The sequence below is a fragment of the Mesoplodon mirus genome (genome assembly GCF_964341445.2).
Source record: "Mesoplodon mirus genome assembly, chromosome: 6".
Lineage (NCBI taxonomy): Eukaryota > Metazoa > Chordata > Mammalia > Artiodactyla > Ziphiidae > Mesoplodon > Mesoplodon mirus.
The window spans coordinates 88,777,324-88,797,277 of NC_138982.1; the positions used below are offsets into that span (position 1 = coordinate 88,777,324).

Sequence of the window (19,954 nt, forward strand, 5' to 3'; positions counted from 1 at the left end):
GTTTTATGCATCTGGAGCTAAAGAGAAAAATCTGGAATGAAGGAAAGTACTTGAATCATCTGCATGCAGGTTAAAACCAGGAACCTGGGTGAAGTTGCTCAAGGTGAATAAGTAAGTTGCATGAGAAGAGTGCCAAGGTCAGAACAGAAGGGAATATTAACAATACAAAGTGCGTAAGGAGATGATGTGGCATGGTCAGGGACACCTGGGGTTAAAGAGTGTCAGAACAAAGCTCCTGATCTCAATGGTCCTTTGAGAGAGGGAGGTTGGCATATAAACTGAGAATTTCCATGTAGTAAGTTCTATCAAAAAGGCCTCAGCAGAGTGCTGTTCATGAGAGAGCACAGAGGACCCACCATCAAAATTCTTGGACACAGAGATGAGGATGAGGCAGGAAAGGCTTCAGTGAGAAGCTGAGATTTGAGCTTCTTTTCGAGTAGAAGTTTATCTGTCAGTAAAAATCTGAAAGCTCAAGAAAATAGAGAGGACAGTTTCTTCAAAAGACAAATTCCGTTTAAAAAAATTACCTGCATTTTTCTAGGTATGTTCTCTAAATGTACCAAAGCATCATATTTTTTCATTAAACCAAGTTATGCGTATTACATGATTGTGTTTCTAAACTAAAATGTGACTTTAGGTCTGTAATGAAAGGGGATCTTAGAAAGGTATATCGGGACTTCGCTGGTGGCGCAGTGGTTAGGAATCCACCTGACAATGCAGGGGACACAGGTTCGAGCCCTGGTCCCGGAAGATCCCACATGCTGCAGAGCAACTAAGCCTGTGCACCACAACTACTGAGCCTACGCTCTAGAGCCCGTGCTCCACAACAAGAGAAGCCACCGCCATGAGAAGCCTGCGCACCGCAACGAAGAATAGCCCCCGCTCGCCGCAACTAGAGAGAAAGCCCGCGCACAGCAACGGAGACCCAAAACAGTCAAAAATAAATAAATACATTTATATTAAAAAAAACAAGTTGTAAAATCTTACTGGTTCTTTCCTTTAAAAAAAAAAAGGTATATATAAATTCCACCCATCTTCTTCCTTCCTTCAGAAAATGAATTCCTTAGTTGTTTGTTTTTTTAACAGTTTAAAATGTAATGAAAAGTCGACATATCCCCTTTGGGCACTGCCTTGGGAATGGTTATGTCGCAAGTAATGTTCTCCTTGCTCTGTATCTCTGTGCTTTATAAAATTCAGCCTTGCCCAAAGCTCTTTTCCTCCTCTCCTCCTCACAGACCTTTCTATTGGCTGCTCAGAGAACAGCCTACTGTGTAGATTTGTGTCTGGAAGTACCTGTAAGCTCAACAGATGTTGCAAAAGCAAATGTATTCTGTGGTCTCATTAGCCTTCCTCTCCATTGGCATTGGCCTTATCCCCTTCCATTGCATGCACTGAGATTGTTTAGAGGGGTCATGTCGGTGCTTTTAAATCAGTGCAGGGGTTCCAGAGGGTAGGCACTGAGGGCCTGCTGGCTGTTCAAGCATTTTCCATGTCACTGAATACAAGGCATGGAGTGGTTTTAGGGAAAAAAAAAAAAAAGAGCTTTGGGAGAAAAATAGAACTCTAAAGGAATTAACAATGTACTAGAATACACTAAATCTCACTGCTTCAAACTCATTTGGTATTTATGATGCTAACCTCTGCAAAGCTAGATTAAATTTTAAGACAGCTTTTCCTGCCTTTAGATAGTCAAGTTTCCTCCCACTCCCTTTTCCTAGTCATTGATGGATACCATACAGCTAACATTCCAATTTGGGATCTTGAGGTTAGGAAGTTCCAATCCAGTTGAGTTTCAGACCTACTCACTTCCTTGCCTCCACTTTCCTTCCTAAATCCCCAAGAATTGTGCCCTCCAATTTCTCACTGGACTGTGTTTTGTGCATATAAAAATACAAGTGAAATGGTAGTGACTCCTATGTGTCATTGTTCTAAACGTGTTGTGCTTAACCCTTACACTTTATTAAGTAGGTTTATATTATGACATTTTACAGATGAGGAAACCTCAGGGAGGTTAAGTAAATGGCTCAGTCACAGGGCTAGTAAATGGTGAGCCAGGACTTAAAGCCAAGCTCTAGTCTGTCTTTAACCACTATATGTACTGCCTCTACAGAAATACTATGTATCTCCTATTATATTTATCACATTTTATTATAATTATGTTTAACCCTAGGACGCTCTAAAGGGCAGGGCCCTTTCCTCATCTTTCTAATCCTCATGCCTAGCAGTGTCTGGGTAGCTCTTTCTCCCCGGAAGAGGCACCCTGCCATCCTCTAATTACCCACTCTAGCACCAGGCAGTGTGGCACACTGATGGCTCATGTATTTTTGGTTTGTAAATGATTTTTGTTTGGTATAAAAGATAACTCCTAGATTATATTGTATTGCCCTGTAGGATATTAATCTGCTTTGGATCTGTGTCGGGGTCCCCAAGACCACCCTCAGGTTTGACCATTTTTTAGAAGGACTCACAGCTATGATTTATTACAGTGAAAAGATACAAAGCAAAATCAGGAAAGGAAAAAGGCACACAAAGTGAAGTCTGGAGAAACTAGGCATGAGCTTCTAAGAATCCTCTCCTAGTAGAGTCACATAAGTTGAGCTTAATACCCCCAGCAAGGCGTTGTGACAGCACATGTGAAATGTCCACCAGGAAAGCTTGTCAGAGACTCAGTGCCCAGTGTTTACTGGGAGCTGGCCACTTGGGTAGTCTTTGCTTGGCACCTACCAAAAGTCTAGACTCAGAGGAGAGCATTTGTCCAGCACAAACCACATTGTTGGTACAGACAATTCAGGCACAGTGAGCCACTTTGATCAGTTCTGGAATTGTTGCAGGAAGGCGGACCCCTTGCAGGGCCCGAGAGGGGGCTCTTGACTAACACTCGGAAATGAACTGTCCGAGGAGACACACGTGCTGAAAAAGCAAGAGACTTTATTGGAAAGGGGCGCCCAGGTGGAGAGCAGCAGGGTAAGGGAACCCAGGAGGACTGCTCTGCCACGTGGCTCACAGTCATAGGTTTTATTGTGATGGGATTAGTTTCCGGGTTGCCTCTGGCCAATCATTCTGACTCAGGGTCCTTCCTGGTGGCATATGCACCTCTCAGCCCAGATGGATTTCAGCGTGAGGGTTTCTGGGAGGTAGGCAGGACATATCACCTCCTCCCTCCTCCTTTCGGCCCATCCCGAATTTTCCCAGTTAGTTTTCGGTGGCAGCACCTTGTTCTTTATTGGGACCTCCTGTTGTGAGACAACTCAGGCAAGTGGTTATCATTGTGTCTGGCCAAGGCTGGCGGTTTTGATCAACAGTTCCCTAACAGAATGCTGGGACACTCTTAAAATCCAAGTTCCCAGATGCTAGCCAAGGGTGAACTTTGTAAGCAGGTCTCTCTGAGGAGAAGCAGTCATCTGCTATGTTAACTCTTTTCAGCACAGGAATTTTATCCCAACATTCTTCAAAACCTATAAATGTTTCTTCAATTGTCCTTTGAACCAGGTTTACCATTTGCTGGTTCTCTTATTAATGAGTTAAAGACATTTTTGACACATGCAAGCTAAATAAAGTCCAGTCAAACTTAAAAGCTAAAAGACACCAATTCAATATCAAGGTTGATTACTGCACAAGTTTATTTTAGTTATTAAAAAAAGAACTTTGTATTTCCCTTTCATATTTTCTTACTATCTCTACATTTTAGAAAGCCCTCTGATTTAGATGGCAATCACTTGGCTATTTGTACTTAAGCCACATATTAATAAAACAGGAATGTTTCTGCAGGTAGGTGATAATATATAGATTCATTTCTTCTTTGGAATACGAAATCAGAATATGAAAACACTACATCATTGCTTAAGATGAAATTCCCCCAGTTAACTATAAGACATATAAGCCAAAATTTAAAAGTGATATATATCCTTTATATATCTGTAAAGTTTTGAGCCCTTAAAAAAGAATAACCTTGATTTTAAGTTCAAATATAACATGCAGAATATAAAGTAATAGCTTTATTTTGAACTTTATTGTGCTTCAGACATTACTCTAGTCATTTTAGATTTATTTCAATAAACATTTTCCTGTATCTTGTAAACTGCATTTTAAAATCAGAAATAATTTTGCAAATCTCCATATACAATGATACCAAACAAAAAACAAAAAAATCAAGTTTTATTAGCAATTCTAAGAGCTGGCACAGTTAACATAGCATTAGAAGGTAAACATCTCTTGCATAAAAAAATAGGAAATATTTTAATGAAAAAAATCAAGGATTGAAGGAAGGAGAAAATTTTTCAAACAGCAGCTGGCACTTTCTTCACAATCTGAATCACTTGTGCAAATACATAATTAAATACTCCCATGATTTTTTAAAAGTAGAGATAAGAGAAACAAACCTTCTAAGTATCAGGGTCCTTCATCTGTTATACCGCTTCCATCTTCTGGATCCATTACTTTACATTCCAACTAGTTAACTACAGTTGAAAGCTTATCAATTAAGTCATCAATAGTGTAAACCAGAAGTTGAATGTCCGCTTTTTCCTTCATTCGGTGATCACTATTCTTTCGGAGGATGACGTCTACATCTGTGCTGACTACTCGGTCAGCAACCTGCATGGACGTGGGCCAGGGTACAATGTCATCCTTCATGCCGTGGAGCAACCTTACAGGGCAGCTCACAGGAATGGGACCACGTAACAAGCAGTGGTGTTCTGCTTCTTTAATGACACTGTACTGAATGCGATAAACTCCGTCTTCACTGTATCTTGATGGCATGGACCACACACCTTTCATCTCTATTTCCTTTTTTGCCTATTGGGAAAAATGAGGAAAACAAAAGTATTTATGCAACATTAACACATACAATAAATAGTCTTAAACAATTCAAGAAAAGCAGTCTTTGAAGAAGGGGAAAACAGATAAAAATATAACGATGATAATTATCAGTAATTAATTACTACGTGCAAGGAGCTGTGACAAGTATTTTCCACATAGTATCCCATAAGATCCTGATACTATGTGTTATTATTTCATTTTTACAAAAGAGGATATTAAAGTTAGAGTAATACATATGTTTAAAGTTGAAAGGTGGTTAACTGCTGTAACTAGATTCAAACAGATTTAACTAACTTTATCGTGTAACGTCTTAAAAATCAGGTATTGCTTCACTCCAACTTGAAAGGGAAAATGAAGGGGAGAAAAGTACAATAATTTATTGGAATCAGTACAGGTGGCATTCATATTACATGAAATCAAATCTTAGGAATAAAAATTGTTTAGATTTAAAAATCATGAAACTAAAAGTACGTATACGAGAAGTTACTAAAATGGGGATGGGGTGGGAGAAGGAGAAGAATAAAGCATAGTGCTAAAAATGAATAATAAGACTGGTTATTCTGGGGCAACCATACACACCCAATTTTATCCTGAATGTAAAAAAAATGTAGTTTTTGCCTTTTAGAGTTCTATGGAATGAGAAAAAATTTGTTTGTTGTTGTGGATGACAAAGAAGTCTTCCAAATACTTCCTGAAAACTGAGCATGGTATCATTTCTACCCTTAAAATAAAATGCTGGGTATTCTTTGATTCTTGAAGAATTTCTATTTTTTAGATTATAATTTGTCTTAAACAATTTTCTAGTTAAAGTAACATATACTTATTATAGAAACATGGAAAATATAAAAAGCATAAAAAGGGACTTCCCTGGTGGTGCAGTGATTAAGAATCCACTTGCCAATGCAGGGGACACGGGTTCAAGCCCCGGTCCGGGAAGATCTCACATGCCACAGAGCAACTAAGCCCGTGTGCCCCAACTACTGAGCCTGTGCTCTAGAGCCCACGAGCCACAACTAGTGAGCCCTCGTGCCACAACTACTGAAGCCCGAATGCCTAGAGCCTGTGCTCCGCAACAAGAGAAGCTGTGGCAATGAGAAGCACACACGCTGCAAGAACAGCCCCCGTTCGCCGCAACTAGAGAAAGCTCGAATGAGACCCAACGCAGCCAAAAATAAATAAATTAAATAAATAAATAACAAAATAGGGCTTCCCTGGTGGCGCAGTGGTTAAGAATCTGCCTGCCAGTTCAGGAGACACCAGTTCGAGCCCTGGTCCGGGAAGATCCCACATGCTGCGGAGCAACTAAGCCCATGCACCCTAGAGCCCGTGCTTTGCAACGAGAAGCCACTGCAATGAGAAGCCTACGTACTGCAGGGAAGAGCAGATTCCGTTCGCCGCAACTAGAGAAAGCCGGTACACAGCAATGAATACCCAACGCAGCCCAAAATAAATAAATAAATAAATAAATAAATAAATTTATTAAAAACAAAAACAAAAAACTCTCCCCTTTAAAAAAAAAAGCATAAAAATAAATAAATCACCCATAATCCTATTTCGTGGATATCACAACCATTATTATTCTGGCTTACTTCCTTCCAGTAGTTTTCTATATGTGTTTGGTTCTTATATATACAATATGTAAAACACTTAGCTATGACAATTCATATATAGTTTTCAGCGCTGGTTTATTTATTCACTATATATATTTATGGGTTTTAAAAGATTCTATTAAAAGTTTTTAAAGGCTGCATAATTGTCCACTATAATGCATCTAAGATAATTAACTTGACCATTCCCACACTGCTGAATACTTCCATGAACATCTTTGAACATAAAGGTTTATATGCATATAATAAATTCTTTGGAAAGATTATCACAACTTGAACTAGTAAACCAAGATGTAAATAGCTTTAAGCCTCTTGCAACCAAATAATATGAAGGGCATTTCTGTCTAGAAAAACAGATGGACATCTTATCAAAAATAAAGAAAAATGTAAGGAAAGAAAAGCTACATACAATATATTTCAAAAATTTTGTATTTAAATTTTCAATGAAAATATTATGATTTTTCCACATTTAATATTGTTGACTTATTATGAATACAAAGAGGCAAAAAATAATTTAAACAGTAAAATATGTATGATATAATCTGTGTACTTAGCAATTTTAATGTCTTTTATAAAATTCCAAAAAGATCTGATTCAGTGAAAAAGCTGTATATCTGAAACCTAGACTTCTAAATATCTATATCCAAATGATTTAAAATTAATGGAAGTCTAAAAAACTATAAAATATATGAACCTATATTAGTATCATGGGGTACTTTGCATTAAAGCAAAATATGAATCAAATATTTAAAGTAAAAATGATATTCAGTTACCTTCAAGCTATTCATGACTGTTCCTGAATTGGTAATTTCAGTAATAAGAACTAGTCTCATTGATTATTAGATGAAGTGGGAACTATGTTAATTACTGAGACATAATTAATAATAGTTGCATTTTAAGCATCAATGCCCACCCCACCTAGCTCTGTTATCTGCTATTGAGTTGAATGAATATTGTCCATTTGAAGAACAAACTTAACTTTACAAAATCTTATATGTCCCAAAGCCTCAAAAACAGAAAGCACAGAAATAGCAAAAACAGTATTAATCAGAGAAAATGTACAATATACATAATTTCTACACCAAGAAGAAACTAACAAGGCAATGTGGCTGTGAAGCTTAGACTCCAACAGCTGTGCATCCTGCCTGACGCCCTCTACTGTCCAAAGAAGCAGACAATGATTAGAGTTAGTTAAGAGGTAAGTCAAGTTCCTACATAATGAGTAATGCTGGGTCTTAACATTCCCAGGGCTAAAGAAGATAGTAAAAACCTCCACCTCCATTCCCTTGACACTGCTAGTACTGGCTGTCTATGTGGAGAAGAAGAGATAGTGGTCCTAGTGTCCCTGCTCTTTCTTTACACATGCTTTTAAGTTAATAAGGGTCAACATGTTTCTGTTTAAGAATTTTTGCTGGTCTGATTTAGGATTAGCAAAGATATACCCTGATTTGCAGGCTATAGATCTTCTCAGTCACTTAACAGGGTATCTACCATATCTTCCCTGAGTGATGGATACACACACATAAAAATAAATGTACACATATCTTGTCATTTACCAATAACCTCCCATAATTGTTTAATCAATTCTTTTCCAGTAGGCCATCTTCTTGAAATAATTTCCTACCATGAGAAGCACTGCATTATTGAGTTAGAGAACAGACTAAGGGGTCCAAGGTTTATATGCAAAGGATACAATGGTAGGAAAATCTAGCAGCATGAGGACATGGAGCAACCACGTATAAGAAACAATCAAGAAAGTGAAAACAATTCAGAAATAGGAGGTAAGTGCCAAGAAGATCAGCTTTGTAATTTTAACCCTGACAGGAAATCATATGAAGAACCTGACTCTGCAGACAATGCCATTCTTAAGGAGCTGGAAAGAACAATGTGAACTAAGAATAAACTTAGAATAGAGAGTACATGGCACCGAATTCAATGCAGAACTTGAGGCAAAAGTCAATGACATTCTACCATTCAACACTACACAGGCTTTTTTTCTTCTTTTGCTTTTCCTCCCCCTCCTGCTCCCCCACTCTGTAGAGCAGTGGTTCTCACACTTCATCTGCGGGCCTGGTTAAAACAGATTACTGGGCCAAACTCCCAGTTTCTGATTCAGCTGGTCTTGGTGAAGCTCAAGAATATCCATTTCTACAAGTTCTCAGGTGACGCTGTTGCTGCTGGCCTCGGGCCTACACTTTCTGAACCACTGCTCCGGACTGTTTTTCTTTCTGCTAGGATCTTAGTCCCACAAGTGAAATTCAGAGCCCTAGGAAAAATATGCCCAAGGAGAACTGAATCGATTGCAAAACAAAAAATAACATACACAAAAATAAACAGCTATTACCCACCATTTTTTTTTATCCTTGCAGACAACTGAAGTGCTTAAACACATGTCCAATAACAAAGTATAATAAACTAATTCCCTTCCCAATTACTTCGGAAACCTTATTTCTATCATGAGTTACTGAAGAACATGCTAATGGTGAAAAGCACCTTTTTTTTAAAGGTGAGAATTAGGAGTAGAAAAAGAATGCTAACTTAGTGTCTAGGCCAGGAATGGCAAGTCTCATCTCCTGTGTATGACTGACAGTGTGTGCTCAGAGAACTCTTCTGAGAGAGGATCTGAGGCTGTCAGGCTAGAAAAAAAATAGTTTCATAATGGATTAGCCGTCTTAACATGGTCATAGAATAGGTACTATTTCCCATAAGCCACAAAATAAGACTAAGAGGTCCAAAAAGAGATCACGATGTATGAACCAAATAAACAAATGTGGTTAATAAAATGTTGTTAAAACAAGAAATTTAAAGTGTGATTTCATTCATGCGGCTCAAATATTTGGCAAAATGATTTGAAGTGACAGTGAAAAAAAAGAAAACCTTAAACAGGAGACCAAATAGTTAAAGAAGGCAAAGAAATGGTATACAAAAAGGCAGTTAAGACAAAAGATGGGCCAGTGTAACAAGTCAAAGGACAGATGACACATGAACAAAATTCAAAGAGGGAGCAAAAGAACGACAGGAGGGATACACGGAGGTTGCCCGGGACTTACCTCAACAGGAAGCTGATTAAACTGTGTCACCAGGCTATCCACAGCTGTCGCTATGCCAATAAGAGCAACAACCTTTTGTGGCCGTGCGATTGCAGCATGAAGCATAAGCCATCCACCAAGGCTAGATCCAACTAGTATCTAAAAATAAAAACATGTAGTTTTAAAGAGGAATTTCTTTTTCTTTTCTGTAAGGAAGCGAATAATTTCATAGAATGTATATACTTTCTTTCTTTATATTCATTGGCTCCCAGACTTTTAATATTTGGCACAAAGTAAAATTAAGATTATGATTACATTTTGTTAAAGTATGAGGTCTATAACAGAGAATAAACTAGACAAATAGAATTTGTAAAATGAAAAGTAAAATGCTACCTTCGTTTTATGAGAAAGTGAAAATAATAGAACTGATTGATTTGATATTGAAATACAAAAGTGGATTGTTAGACATTTAAAATATTAAATTTTCACATCTAAAGAAACAGCTCAAATGTCATGAGGTTGTAGTCAACAATTATCATCATATTTAACAAAAACAGTCACCTGTGGTCCTTCAGCTAAGTCATCAATTATAGAAAGAACATCTTTTCTCCATTTTCCCACTGTGCATTCTTCTAAGTTACCATCTGAATTTCCAACTCCTGAGTAATCAAACCTGGAAAAAGAGAAAACATATCTACAGTTAGATATCTATGTATTTGCTTCTCTAATTTTTAAGGAAGATAGCACATTAATCATTATTACAATGTCTAAAATATATTAAAGTAAAACAGTGAAGTCAATATGTATTTCAGCAAATCCTACTGGCTTAATCTTCAAAGATCTCCCATAGCCACTTACCTTCTTACCTCCTCCACTGCTGCCAGCCTGGTCCAAATCACTATCCTCTCTTGACTGAACTAATGCAACAGTCTCCTAGTAGATCTCCATTTTCATTTTTCACCCTCAAAGTCTATTCCCCACACAGTAGTCAGTGATCCTTTTAAAACAAAAATCATGTCTTGCACAAACCCTCCAAAGGCTTTGTATAATCTTCAAGTAAAATCCAAAGTCCTTCCCATCCTCTAGCCCCTGACTACCTCTCTGATCTCATTTCTTACTGTTCTCTCCCCCTCCCAGTTGTATCCTTACTTTCCTTTTTGAAGTTAATGGAATATACCACCCACATTCCTGCCTCAGGAGTTTTACAACAGCTTCTCCTTCCACGTGGACAACCCTACTCCAGATATCCACTCAAATTGCTCCCTCACTTCATTTAGGCCTTTGGCTCAAATGTTACATCTCCGTAAGTCTTCTCTGACCATTCAACCTAAAGTTGTGCTTCTTTCATCATTCTCTAGTTCCTTAACCTGCTTTATTCTCTTTATAGCAAATATTGCTACCTGACAATACACACATTTGATTATTGGTTTGTGCTCTATCTCCCACACTAGAATGGAGGCTCCATATGGGCAGATTGTTTTGTTCACACTGCTTTCCCAGTGCCTAGATCAGTCCCTTGCACATGGTAAGTGCTAAGTGTATGTTTACTCAATTAGTAGAAGGAAAAGAGAAGTCCAGAATCAAATTTATCATCACTAGCTCCTCCTCTTGGTTTTCTTTCCTTCCAACTTCCTAGTTCTCCAGGCTCAGAGTCTGTTTGATCTGTGAATTTTACCTCTCCTTCAAGGTCTCAATTCAATAAATCATGAAGTATCATACCACTCCTGCAGACTGCCCTAAACCCTAGTCATACTGAACTACTCCCAATTCCTGGATAAACCCTTTCCTAACTTTGAGACTTTGCATGCTGTTCCACTGCCTAAAAAGCCTGCCTTCCCCATTCAAACTCCTAGTCATCCTTTAAGTCATGTCACCTCCTTTGAGGAACTTTCTTTGACAGAATGTGTCATTTAGTAGTAGTAGGTCACTTTCTTGTACCCAATTAACACTTTTCATATTGTGTGTTGTAATCAGGTTTTAAATATATGTCTCTCTCTGACTAGAATGTCAGTTCTTCAAGGGCAGACTGATTTCTTTCAAGTTTGTTTCTCCCCAGGGTGTAGAACACTGCCTGCTCTGTACTATCCTCACTCTCTCATTTTTTCTCACATGCACCCTTTTCTCCTCAGTTTGGTAAGACTGGTGTCTTGGTGCAGGTCTTTCTCATCTTAAACCTACCCCATCACAGCAGCCTCCTCACTGTGTCTCTATGACTATTCTTTCTCCAAATGGACCCACTTCATACTGTCAGGTTTTGTCTGACACATTGTATTGATATGGCTTTAATTTCAATGGCTTCCTGTGATATATAACATAAAAATTTAGTGCTTTAGCCTGTTTTTTAAAAACATATTTTAGTCATCTCAGATTGACCTTTTATTTCTTCTGATGAAACTACTGCTTTAGTCAAACTGATCAACTTGCTGTTCCTAAAAAAGACTCTACGTTTTCTGTCTGTTTTACGCTTCATCCATTTCCTTCATGTGGAATATCTTCTCCCATCACCTTCGTTACTAATATCCCTTTTCAGAGCTTAGTCCAAATGAAATTTTGCTGGAAAGACTTCCCAGACAAGCTGAAAAAAAACAAACAAACAAAAAAACCCTCTACCTAATGAAACTTGGATAGAATTCACTTTTATTAGTCACAATCATTTTATTATATCCTGCTCTGTAAGACAGTTTATGTATTTGTGTCTCATCATTCCTATGAGACTGTAAAGATCCTAGAGGGGAAATACCATCATCTTATTTTTGTTTCTGCATTCTCCATAGTGGCTAGCATGTGAACCTCACACACTGAGTACTATAATACATATTAAATGAATAGAAGTAGAATGTAAAAGTATAAAGAACTATTTTATTTAAAGTTTTCAGTATTTTTCTGATGCTTAAAATCTGGTGAAAACTATTAAATCCTAGTGTTTTTCGTGTACTTGAAGAATATGTATGTGCTATATAGTGTATACATATTTTCTTAGAGATAAGGGATTAAAAAGTGATGGAGGGACTTCCCTGGTGGCGCAGTGATTGGGAGTCCGCCTGCCAATGCAGGGTACACGGGTTCAATCCCTGGTCCGGGAAGATCCCACATGCCACAGAGCAACTAAGCCCACATGCCACAACTGCTGAGCCTGCACTCTAGAGCCCACGAGCCACAACTACTGAGCCCACGTGCCACAACTACTGAAGCCCGTGCACCTAGAGCCCATGCTCCACAAGAGAATACACCACAATGAGAAGCTTGCGAATCGCAACAAGGAGTGGCCCCCGCTCGCTGCAACTAGAGAGCCCACGCGCAGCAACGAGGACCCAATGCAGCCACAAATAAATAAATAAAATTAAATTTAAAAATAAATAAATAAAAGTGATGGAGAAAGAAATTAAAATTAGGTATGAAGTGAAGTGGTTCTGGATCCTTACGAAATAGCGTAACAAGGCAGCTACTGAAGTCGAAATCACAGTTATTATTCCTCCTCAATCCAGGGGGTATAGAAGACAGATCAGGGAGAAGAGGGGAGAAAGACACCAACTAATTCTCCTTTACCCCTCTCTGTGGGCAATCACACATCTCTACTTGCTGTATTTTGTTTACAGTTGCCTTCCAACTACATGGTGAAGATGCAAAACACATGTAGAGGGCGTTCAAAAAGGAAAATATAAACATTCAGTGATACTAATAGGTGACAATATAGCTCATTCTTGCTGAACCCTAACCAAGTGACAAAGATAATTAAAAAACATTCAGCAGTTTAAAACTTTTAAACACAGTAACGCAATTCTGTCTTAGCAGCCCCAGTACTCTGGAACATATTCCCAAATCTAAAATTTTAAATTTTATTAGAAGTAATTATGAGAGAAGACCAGCCCTAAAACCATGTGTTCCTGAGCTCCGACTCAATCTTATTTTAGGCATGGTGGCAGGATATTAAAAAACCATTTACACAGAACCATATGTACTATTCCTTGTGTAATATACAGAACTAACCACTTCCTCATTCAAGATCTAAGTTTTACAGACAAAATCACAACAAAAGTAAACTGAGAAATTGGGAGTATAAATAGAAGATAAATTCTCTTATAACAAGTTAAAATGCAATCAATAGCTAATAGTGATTAGATTGCAATGAAGTTTGATGAAAGCAAATAAAAAGGAACCTGATCAAATTAAAAATTATAACGAAGGGCTATACTATAAACTTCTATAAAGATTCACTTAGGCTACATTTTAATACAGTATCACGTAATTGTCTGTATACATTATAATTTCAGCCTCATTACTTAATATACCTTTAAAAAGAAAATTTATTTCATATGCATCCAAAATGCAGAAAACCCCCTTATATGTCTTAGAGGGAGCTAGGAACTGGTTATAGCTCTCATAGTCTCAATTTAAATTCGAGAACTGATAAAATGGGGATTTTTTTTTTTTTTTTTTTTTTTTTTTGCGGTACGCGGGTCTCTCACTGCTGTGGCCTCTCCCATTGCGGAGCACAGGCTCTGGACGCGCAGGCTCAGCAGCCATGGCTCACGGGCCCAGCCGCTCCGCAGCACATGGGATCTTCCCGGACCGGGGCACGAACCCGTGTCCCCTGCATTGGCAGGCGGACTCTCAACCACTGCGCCACCAGGGAAGCCCAAAATGGGGATTTCTTGAGTCAAATTCTTTTGGGGACAAAGAAGGAGAATGATGGCAAGTTTTCTGATATCATGTTTTGCTCAGGGTAGTCCTCCCCTTCCTGGATAGCTCTTCCTTCTTACCCAAACCCTAACTATTTTTCAGTGTTCCTTTATAAAGTTTTTTCTATCTACTTTGACTCCTAGTTTTCTCTCACCTTATACAATTTAGTATCCTGCTCTTTGACATAATCACATTTTGATGAATATTTCTGTCTAATTTCCCATATGTATTTTATCTTGCATTTCCCCACCCTGATTAAAAGATCCTTACGGGCAACGACCATGTTTTATAATTCTTTGTATATTTCACAGCACCAGTATAGTGCTAGAAAGTCTACTTGTGAAAAATACTCCAGTCTTCAGAATAATAGTTAGGTTAGAACATATTTTTAAGAGTTCTGAGCATGAAAATGAAATAATTCAGTTAATTTGATAACAGGAATAAGACAAAATTCATACAATTGACATATTTTTTGCTAATATATTGAATAGATAAAAGTCTTATTTTTAATTCTGAAAGTTTTAAAATTCTTTATTTCGAATTATTTTTTATTTTATTTCTAAAAGCTGTATTTTCTAGACCTATTGAGTGAATGTTAGTGAAACTCTTCTAAAAACTAGATAAATAGATTTTTAGGTTGCTAGTGCTAGAAAAGAATTCCGAAATTATCTTTCGTCCAATCTCCTCCTTTTTATGGTGAAGAAAATAGGTCCAGCATTTATTAACTGACTCATCTTGTCAGTTATTGCTAGCATTAATTCTAGAGCCCACGTTTCTTGAATTCCAGGCCAGTGCTCTTTTTACTAAACCATACTATCTCTTCTGGCAAATCAGGCACTAAATAAATGATTGTTATAAGTAAACAAATCTAATAACAATGCAAACACATGATTTTAGTAAAACACTTATCAGTATGAAATATTAGGAACTGTGAAATCAAGTAGTAAACAACACATATCCTTATTTATGCTTATACATATTCAGGCTACAGAAGTGAAAGAAAAACTCAGTGGAAATGCGAATTATACAATATTAATTTTACAATACTTTTAAACACATATATTATTTTAAACTACATATTTTAAAAGGAAATAAACAGTGGTCAAATAAATGTCCTTAAGTCCCCAAAGGAAAACCACAATATAATTACGAGATTACAAGAAAGCCAATTAGTATACTGGTTTGTTGTCATGTTAGAATATTGTTTCTAAAGAGCTAAGTTACCACTAGTTTTTTTCTGCCACCATTGTCGGTGTGGCACAAAGACCTTTATTTATTTATTTATTTATTTATTTTGGTTTTTGTTTTGTTTTGGCAGCGTGGCTTGTGGGATCTTAGTTCCCCGACCACAGATTGAACCTGGGCCCTCAGCAGTAAGAGCTCGGAGTCCTAACCACTGGACTGCCAAGGAATTCCCCACAAAGACCTATAAAAAAGGCTTTTTAAAGGCTGCACTTTACAAGAACCCTAAATCACAAGATGAAAGCTTACAGACCATTAAAATAAATTAATCTATAAAAATGCTGGCATTTGTTCCAGATGGTTAGAGCAGAAGTAATTCTCTACTGCCACGGTAAATGGTAGTAATATTTTCTCTAAAATGTGTTGTTCCTACCTTATATAGGCGTGACCTAGAGATTTGCAAAACTCCTCAATCGCCAATGCTTTTGTACCATTCATATTAGAAATATAGCCAGGGATGAAGATAATTCCTGGACTTTTGCCTTTTAGCCTCTTATAAGCCAGGTTTGGAAGGTCTGGTCGACTAAGGAAAGAGATTGATGTCTTTTGTCTGCAAGCTAAACAAAGTACACAAAACATAGTTTGCAAACACAGTTTTTTGAAAACCATACATATTTTTAATCTTAACTTTCTTAACTCATCAAATTGATGTCAAATACTATTTCCATTTAATAGAAAAAAATACAGATGTGAAGTATTAAAGTCACAAGTCTGTGCATGGCATCTTTTAAAATCATGTCACAGTCAGTGTCTTCTCTGAGCAAGGTCCAATCATGATTCTTCCAAAATACACAATGAGAAGGAAATTTGAAGGCAACAAAAGACAGAGAGACTTGTCAAAAGTGTTTTTCTGTTGCTGCTGTATCATCTGTCCCAAATAGTATCAATCAACATTCAGATTTACCTATACTAGTTTTAGCCCTTTCTTGTGAGATTTGTCTTCTTAAAAATTTTTTTTAATGTTTAAGGGGTTTCACATCCTCTACTTTTTAGTGGGGAGGGGGAGAAACAAGTTTGGTCTGCCCTTGGGAAGTTGTTTCAAAGGTAGAGGTGCTGTGCCCCTTTTATTACTGATTCCCTCTCCACCCATAAAATCATGGGCCATGGTAACAGCCAATCGTGATTCTATATCTGCTGAGGCGGGTTCAATGAGCAGTTTCTTTACAAGTAACCTTGAATAAATGTATGATAATACCATTTTTGGAAAAAGATTTCTCATAGGACTCCCAATCACTGTGTTTTATTTGTTGGCCTGGTTTTCTGTGAATGGTACACACAAATCTTAGTTCAAGTACAAAGGCACAATGGGTAAACCTTACAAGATTGTTCCATTTCATTATATTTTTAAAGTTCCTTCCCTACTGTAAAGTCAAGACTTGCTCTTAAAAAATGTAAAGACATTAAAAAAAAAAGTCATTTATAATCCCACTCTCTCCCTCCAAAGAAACTAGGCTTGTGTACTCCCTTAACAGTCTTTTTCTGGACCAACGGAATCTCTTTTTTATTACATGAAACCTTTCTCTACTTTATTGTGGCTAATTAAAACTTCTCAGTCTCTTGCATGTAAGCTAATAAAGTTTTCCTCATTTTGGATTTGAGAAGCTGATTTTTTAAAATACTGAATTGAAGCCCTTAAAGCTATCCCTTTTATATGTAATCCTGTTTCAGAGTTTCAATGTATAGTGAAATATGCCAAATTTAAAACTTTTAGTGAAAAACAAGGCTAGTAGGAGCCAGTTATGTTGGTTGACAGATTGCAGCAGCAAAAATGTTCATTTCCCATTTCCTTAGCACTCCAAAATTCCTTCATATCCTCTCTTCCATATTACTTTCCAACAGGAAATTCTCCATGAGATAATTACAATTTGTTTAATCTTGGTGAGCTGTAAGTGGTCAGGTTCTTAACATTATATCCGTGAATGACCTTCATACTGTAAGGATTAGCTCAAAGCCTGGGGCATAAGTGTTCAATGAATGTTTACTAAATAGTAAGAGTATCATATTCTAGTTAATGTAATGACATACTATACTTTGCTTGAAAAACAGATATATAACAGCCTTTTGGTTGTGTACAATTAAATGTAAGTTAAACTGATAATATGCTTAAAATTTTTAACTCAAATGGTGTTTGCCATGACAATTCCCAGTCCAAGCACTATGCATCTGACAGCTGTCTGGCAAGGGTGTGAACACAACAAAACAAAAATATAAAGAGACATAATTCAGAAAGACAGACTACATATATGGGGGTTGGGAGTGGACGTAGGGTGGGAAGGAGAAGAATCAAGCACAAGGAATGGAAATATTCAGGGGCTCTAATTTTTCGTCCAAATTCTAGTTTCCTTTGTAGAGTAATGACTACAGTTTTTACTGGGCTGCGATCATGGAAAAAAAAAACAAGAACAAAAAACTGGAAATTAGGCTTGATGATGGCGTTTACAATTTTCCAAAGAAAATGTTCATATTGTAAAATCGCTCAAGCCAAGGGAGGGCAGGTCTAAGCATCTTAACAGTCACGATCTGTAAACCCTTTAGAACTAGCAGAGAAAAGCAAAAGCAACTAATAATTAAACGCATTAAATGTACATCTGAATGTTTCCTAATGTTGGCGCTTAACAAAGGGGAGGCGGGCAGAGAGGATCATCCTTAGACTGCAGAGCGTAACACCACCAACGGCCCGGGCTGTCCAGAATACCCCAGGGCCCGGCAGAGCTCTCCTCACAGCCTTCACCAGAATTGTCGAAAGCGCCTAGAACTGGGGTACTGAGAACCGGGGAAGAGCATTTCTGAACGGTGCGCCAAAAACGCATGGCACAGGAACTGCCGGAATCCGGGATGTTCGAAAGTACGCGTCCTACTCCAGCCTTTCGGACACTGACCTGGGAGCCACCGTGGCGCCCGCTCGGCCTTCGGTGCAAGTAACGTGCTGAGCCCACGGTGGAAGCCGAAGGAGACGGCCATCCAGCCCCACCTGCGGCAACGTACCCAAGCGTCCAGACCCACCCTCGCCATCTTCCCAACGGCCCCTGCGCCCCGCGCCGACCTACAGAGACACGCACGGCCCCCAGAAACTGAGCTTGCGCAAGCACCGCCCCCTGGTAGACGCAACTTGGTAAACGGCGCCTGTCCGAGTTTCGACCCCCGCAGAGCGCACATGCGCAGAGCGTCGTCGCTCTTCCAAGCCTTTCGCTGTTGGGCTGTTCTGTCGGGCAGGTTCGGTCTGTGAGTTTGGGATGTTTTGAGCGCCCTCGGTAGGCTGCTTTCTCGGTGGGTAGATACCCCTGGACTGGAAGCGAGGAGAGGAACCCCACCCATCGTTCCTAGATAGGAAACCATCTCATCATCCCGATGACAGTAGGGAGCTGAAACATAAAGTGCTAGGCTTGCTGCGTTACAAGTAGTTCTCAGCCCCTGACAGTTTTGACGTGTACCGGCAGTGGTTCGAAGATCTGACCTTAATCCTGCTTGTATAAACGCCTGGAGTGGAATCGAACATTCGCCGCTCCTCCGCCCTTTTTCAGTTTGTTTTAGCTCTTTGTATGCCTGACTGTTGAAATAATCTGACCCCTGTCTCATACTATACGCAAAAATAAATTCCAGTAGATAAACGGTCTCAACAGAAGAATAAAACTGGAATAGTTCTGTTTACCCGGCTCCTAGAAATAAGAAAAAATATATAATTCCAGTAAAATTGGCCAACAGCTGTGGTAGGCAGTTCATATATGTAAACATGATGATCAACCTCACTAACTGAAAAATTGGAATTAAAAAAATAACCCATGCCATTTTTCCTACCCATCAGATTGGCAAAAGTTAAAAAAACAACTCTTGTTCTTTTTAACTTTTTTCCGGCAAGGAAGCTGGGCAATGGGCACTCATGTAAGGTTGGTGGGAGGGTATACTGACAAACTCTTTTTGTCAAGTAACCTGACCACCTATGGCAATTTAAAATATGCATCATTTTCAATGCCCTTTGACCCAATGGCCCCAATCTGTGACTATCCTATAGAAAATACTAGTTTATAAAGATGCATATTATCTACTAGAGCACCATTTTTAGAGGCAAACAGAAGAAAAAAATGGAATGGCCAATTTAAAAAAATGGTTGAATAAACTGTGGTACAAGGGCTTCTGGATTCCTGCTCTGACACCCTTCAAAGCAATTCTTGGAGGCCTCAAGCATCAACAAGTAAGGACTAGTTTTTTTTGTTGTTGTTGTTTGTTTTCTATTTAAAAGTTACTGTAGCTGGTTTAATACTGGATACAGTGAATCCAGCCTATCTTTGGAGTCTTGAGAACCTGTCCTATTAGAACACACCAGAAAAGTTGGATAAATAAAAACAATAGATCTCTTTCTTGAGAGGTGTATTGCCAGAAACACCTGCTTGACAGCTGCTTGATTTAGCAACTTTCTCCAAAAGCTGCTGAGCTATTTTGCTAGTTCTCCATTAAGCCTGTTGTAGACTCTAAAGGGACTAAAATCACTAAGGTGATGCCCAGTGCACATCACTTCAGCATCCTTTGTATCTTAACAATAAACACTTCTCCCTATGGTTCTGGATATTTGCAAATATTCTC

At 38.3% G+C, this 19,954-nt stretch overlaps 1 protein-coding gene across 1 annotated transcript; it reads right to left on the reverse strand.

Annotated features, from left to right (window-relative positions):
• Window positions 1-4,138: 4,138 nt before the first annotated feature.
• Window positions 4,139-19,862, reverse strand: ABHD10 (abhydrolase domain containing 10, depalmitoylase). Its single transcript, XM_082626170.1, has 5 exons — window positions 18,256-19,862; window positions 15,750-15,933; window positions 10,016-10,127; window positions 9,476-9,613; window positions 4,139-4,794 (listed from the first exon to the last, which is right to left on the reverse strand). Exons 1-5 carry the CDS (start codon window positions 18,950-18,952, stop codon window positions 4,450-4,452), a joined length of 1,476 nt encoding a protein of 491 aa, XP_082482296.1. The 5' UTR covers window positions 18,953-19,862; the 3' UTR covers window positions 4,139-4,449.
• Between the last annotated feature and the right edge of the window lie 92 nt (window positions 19,863-19,954).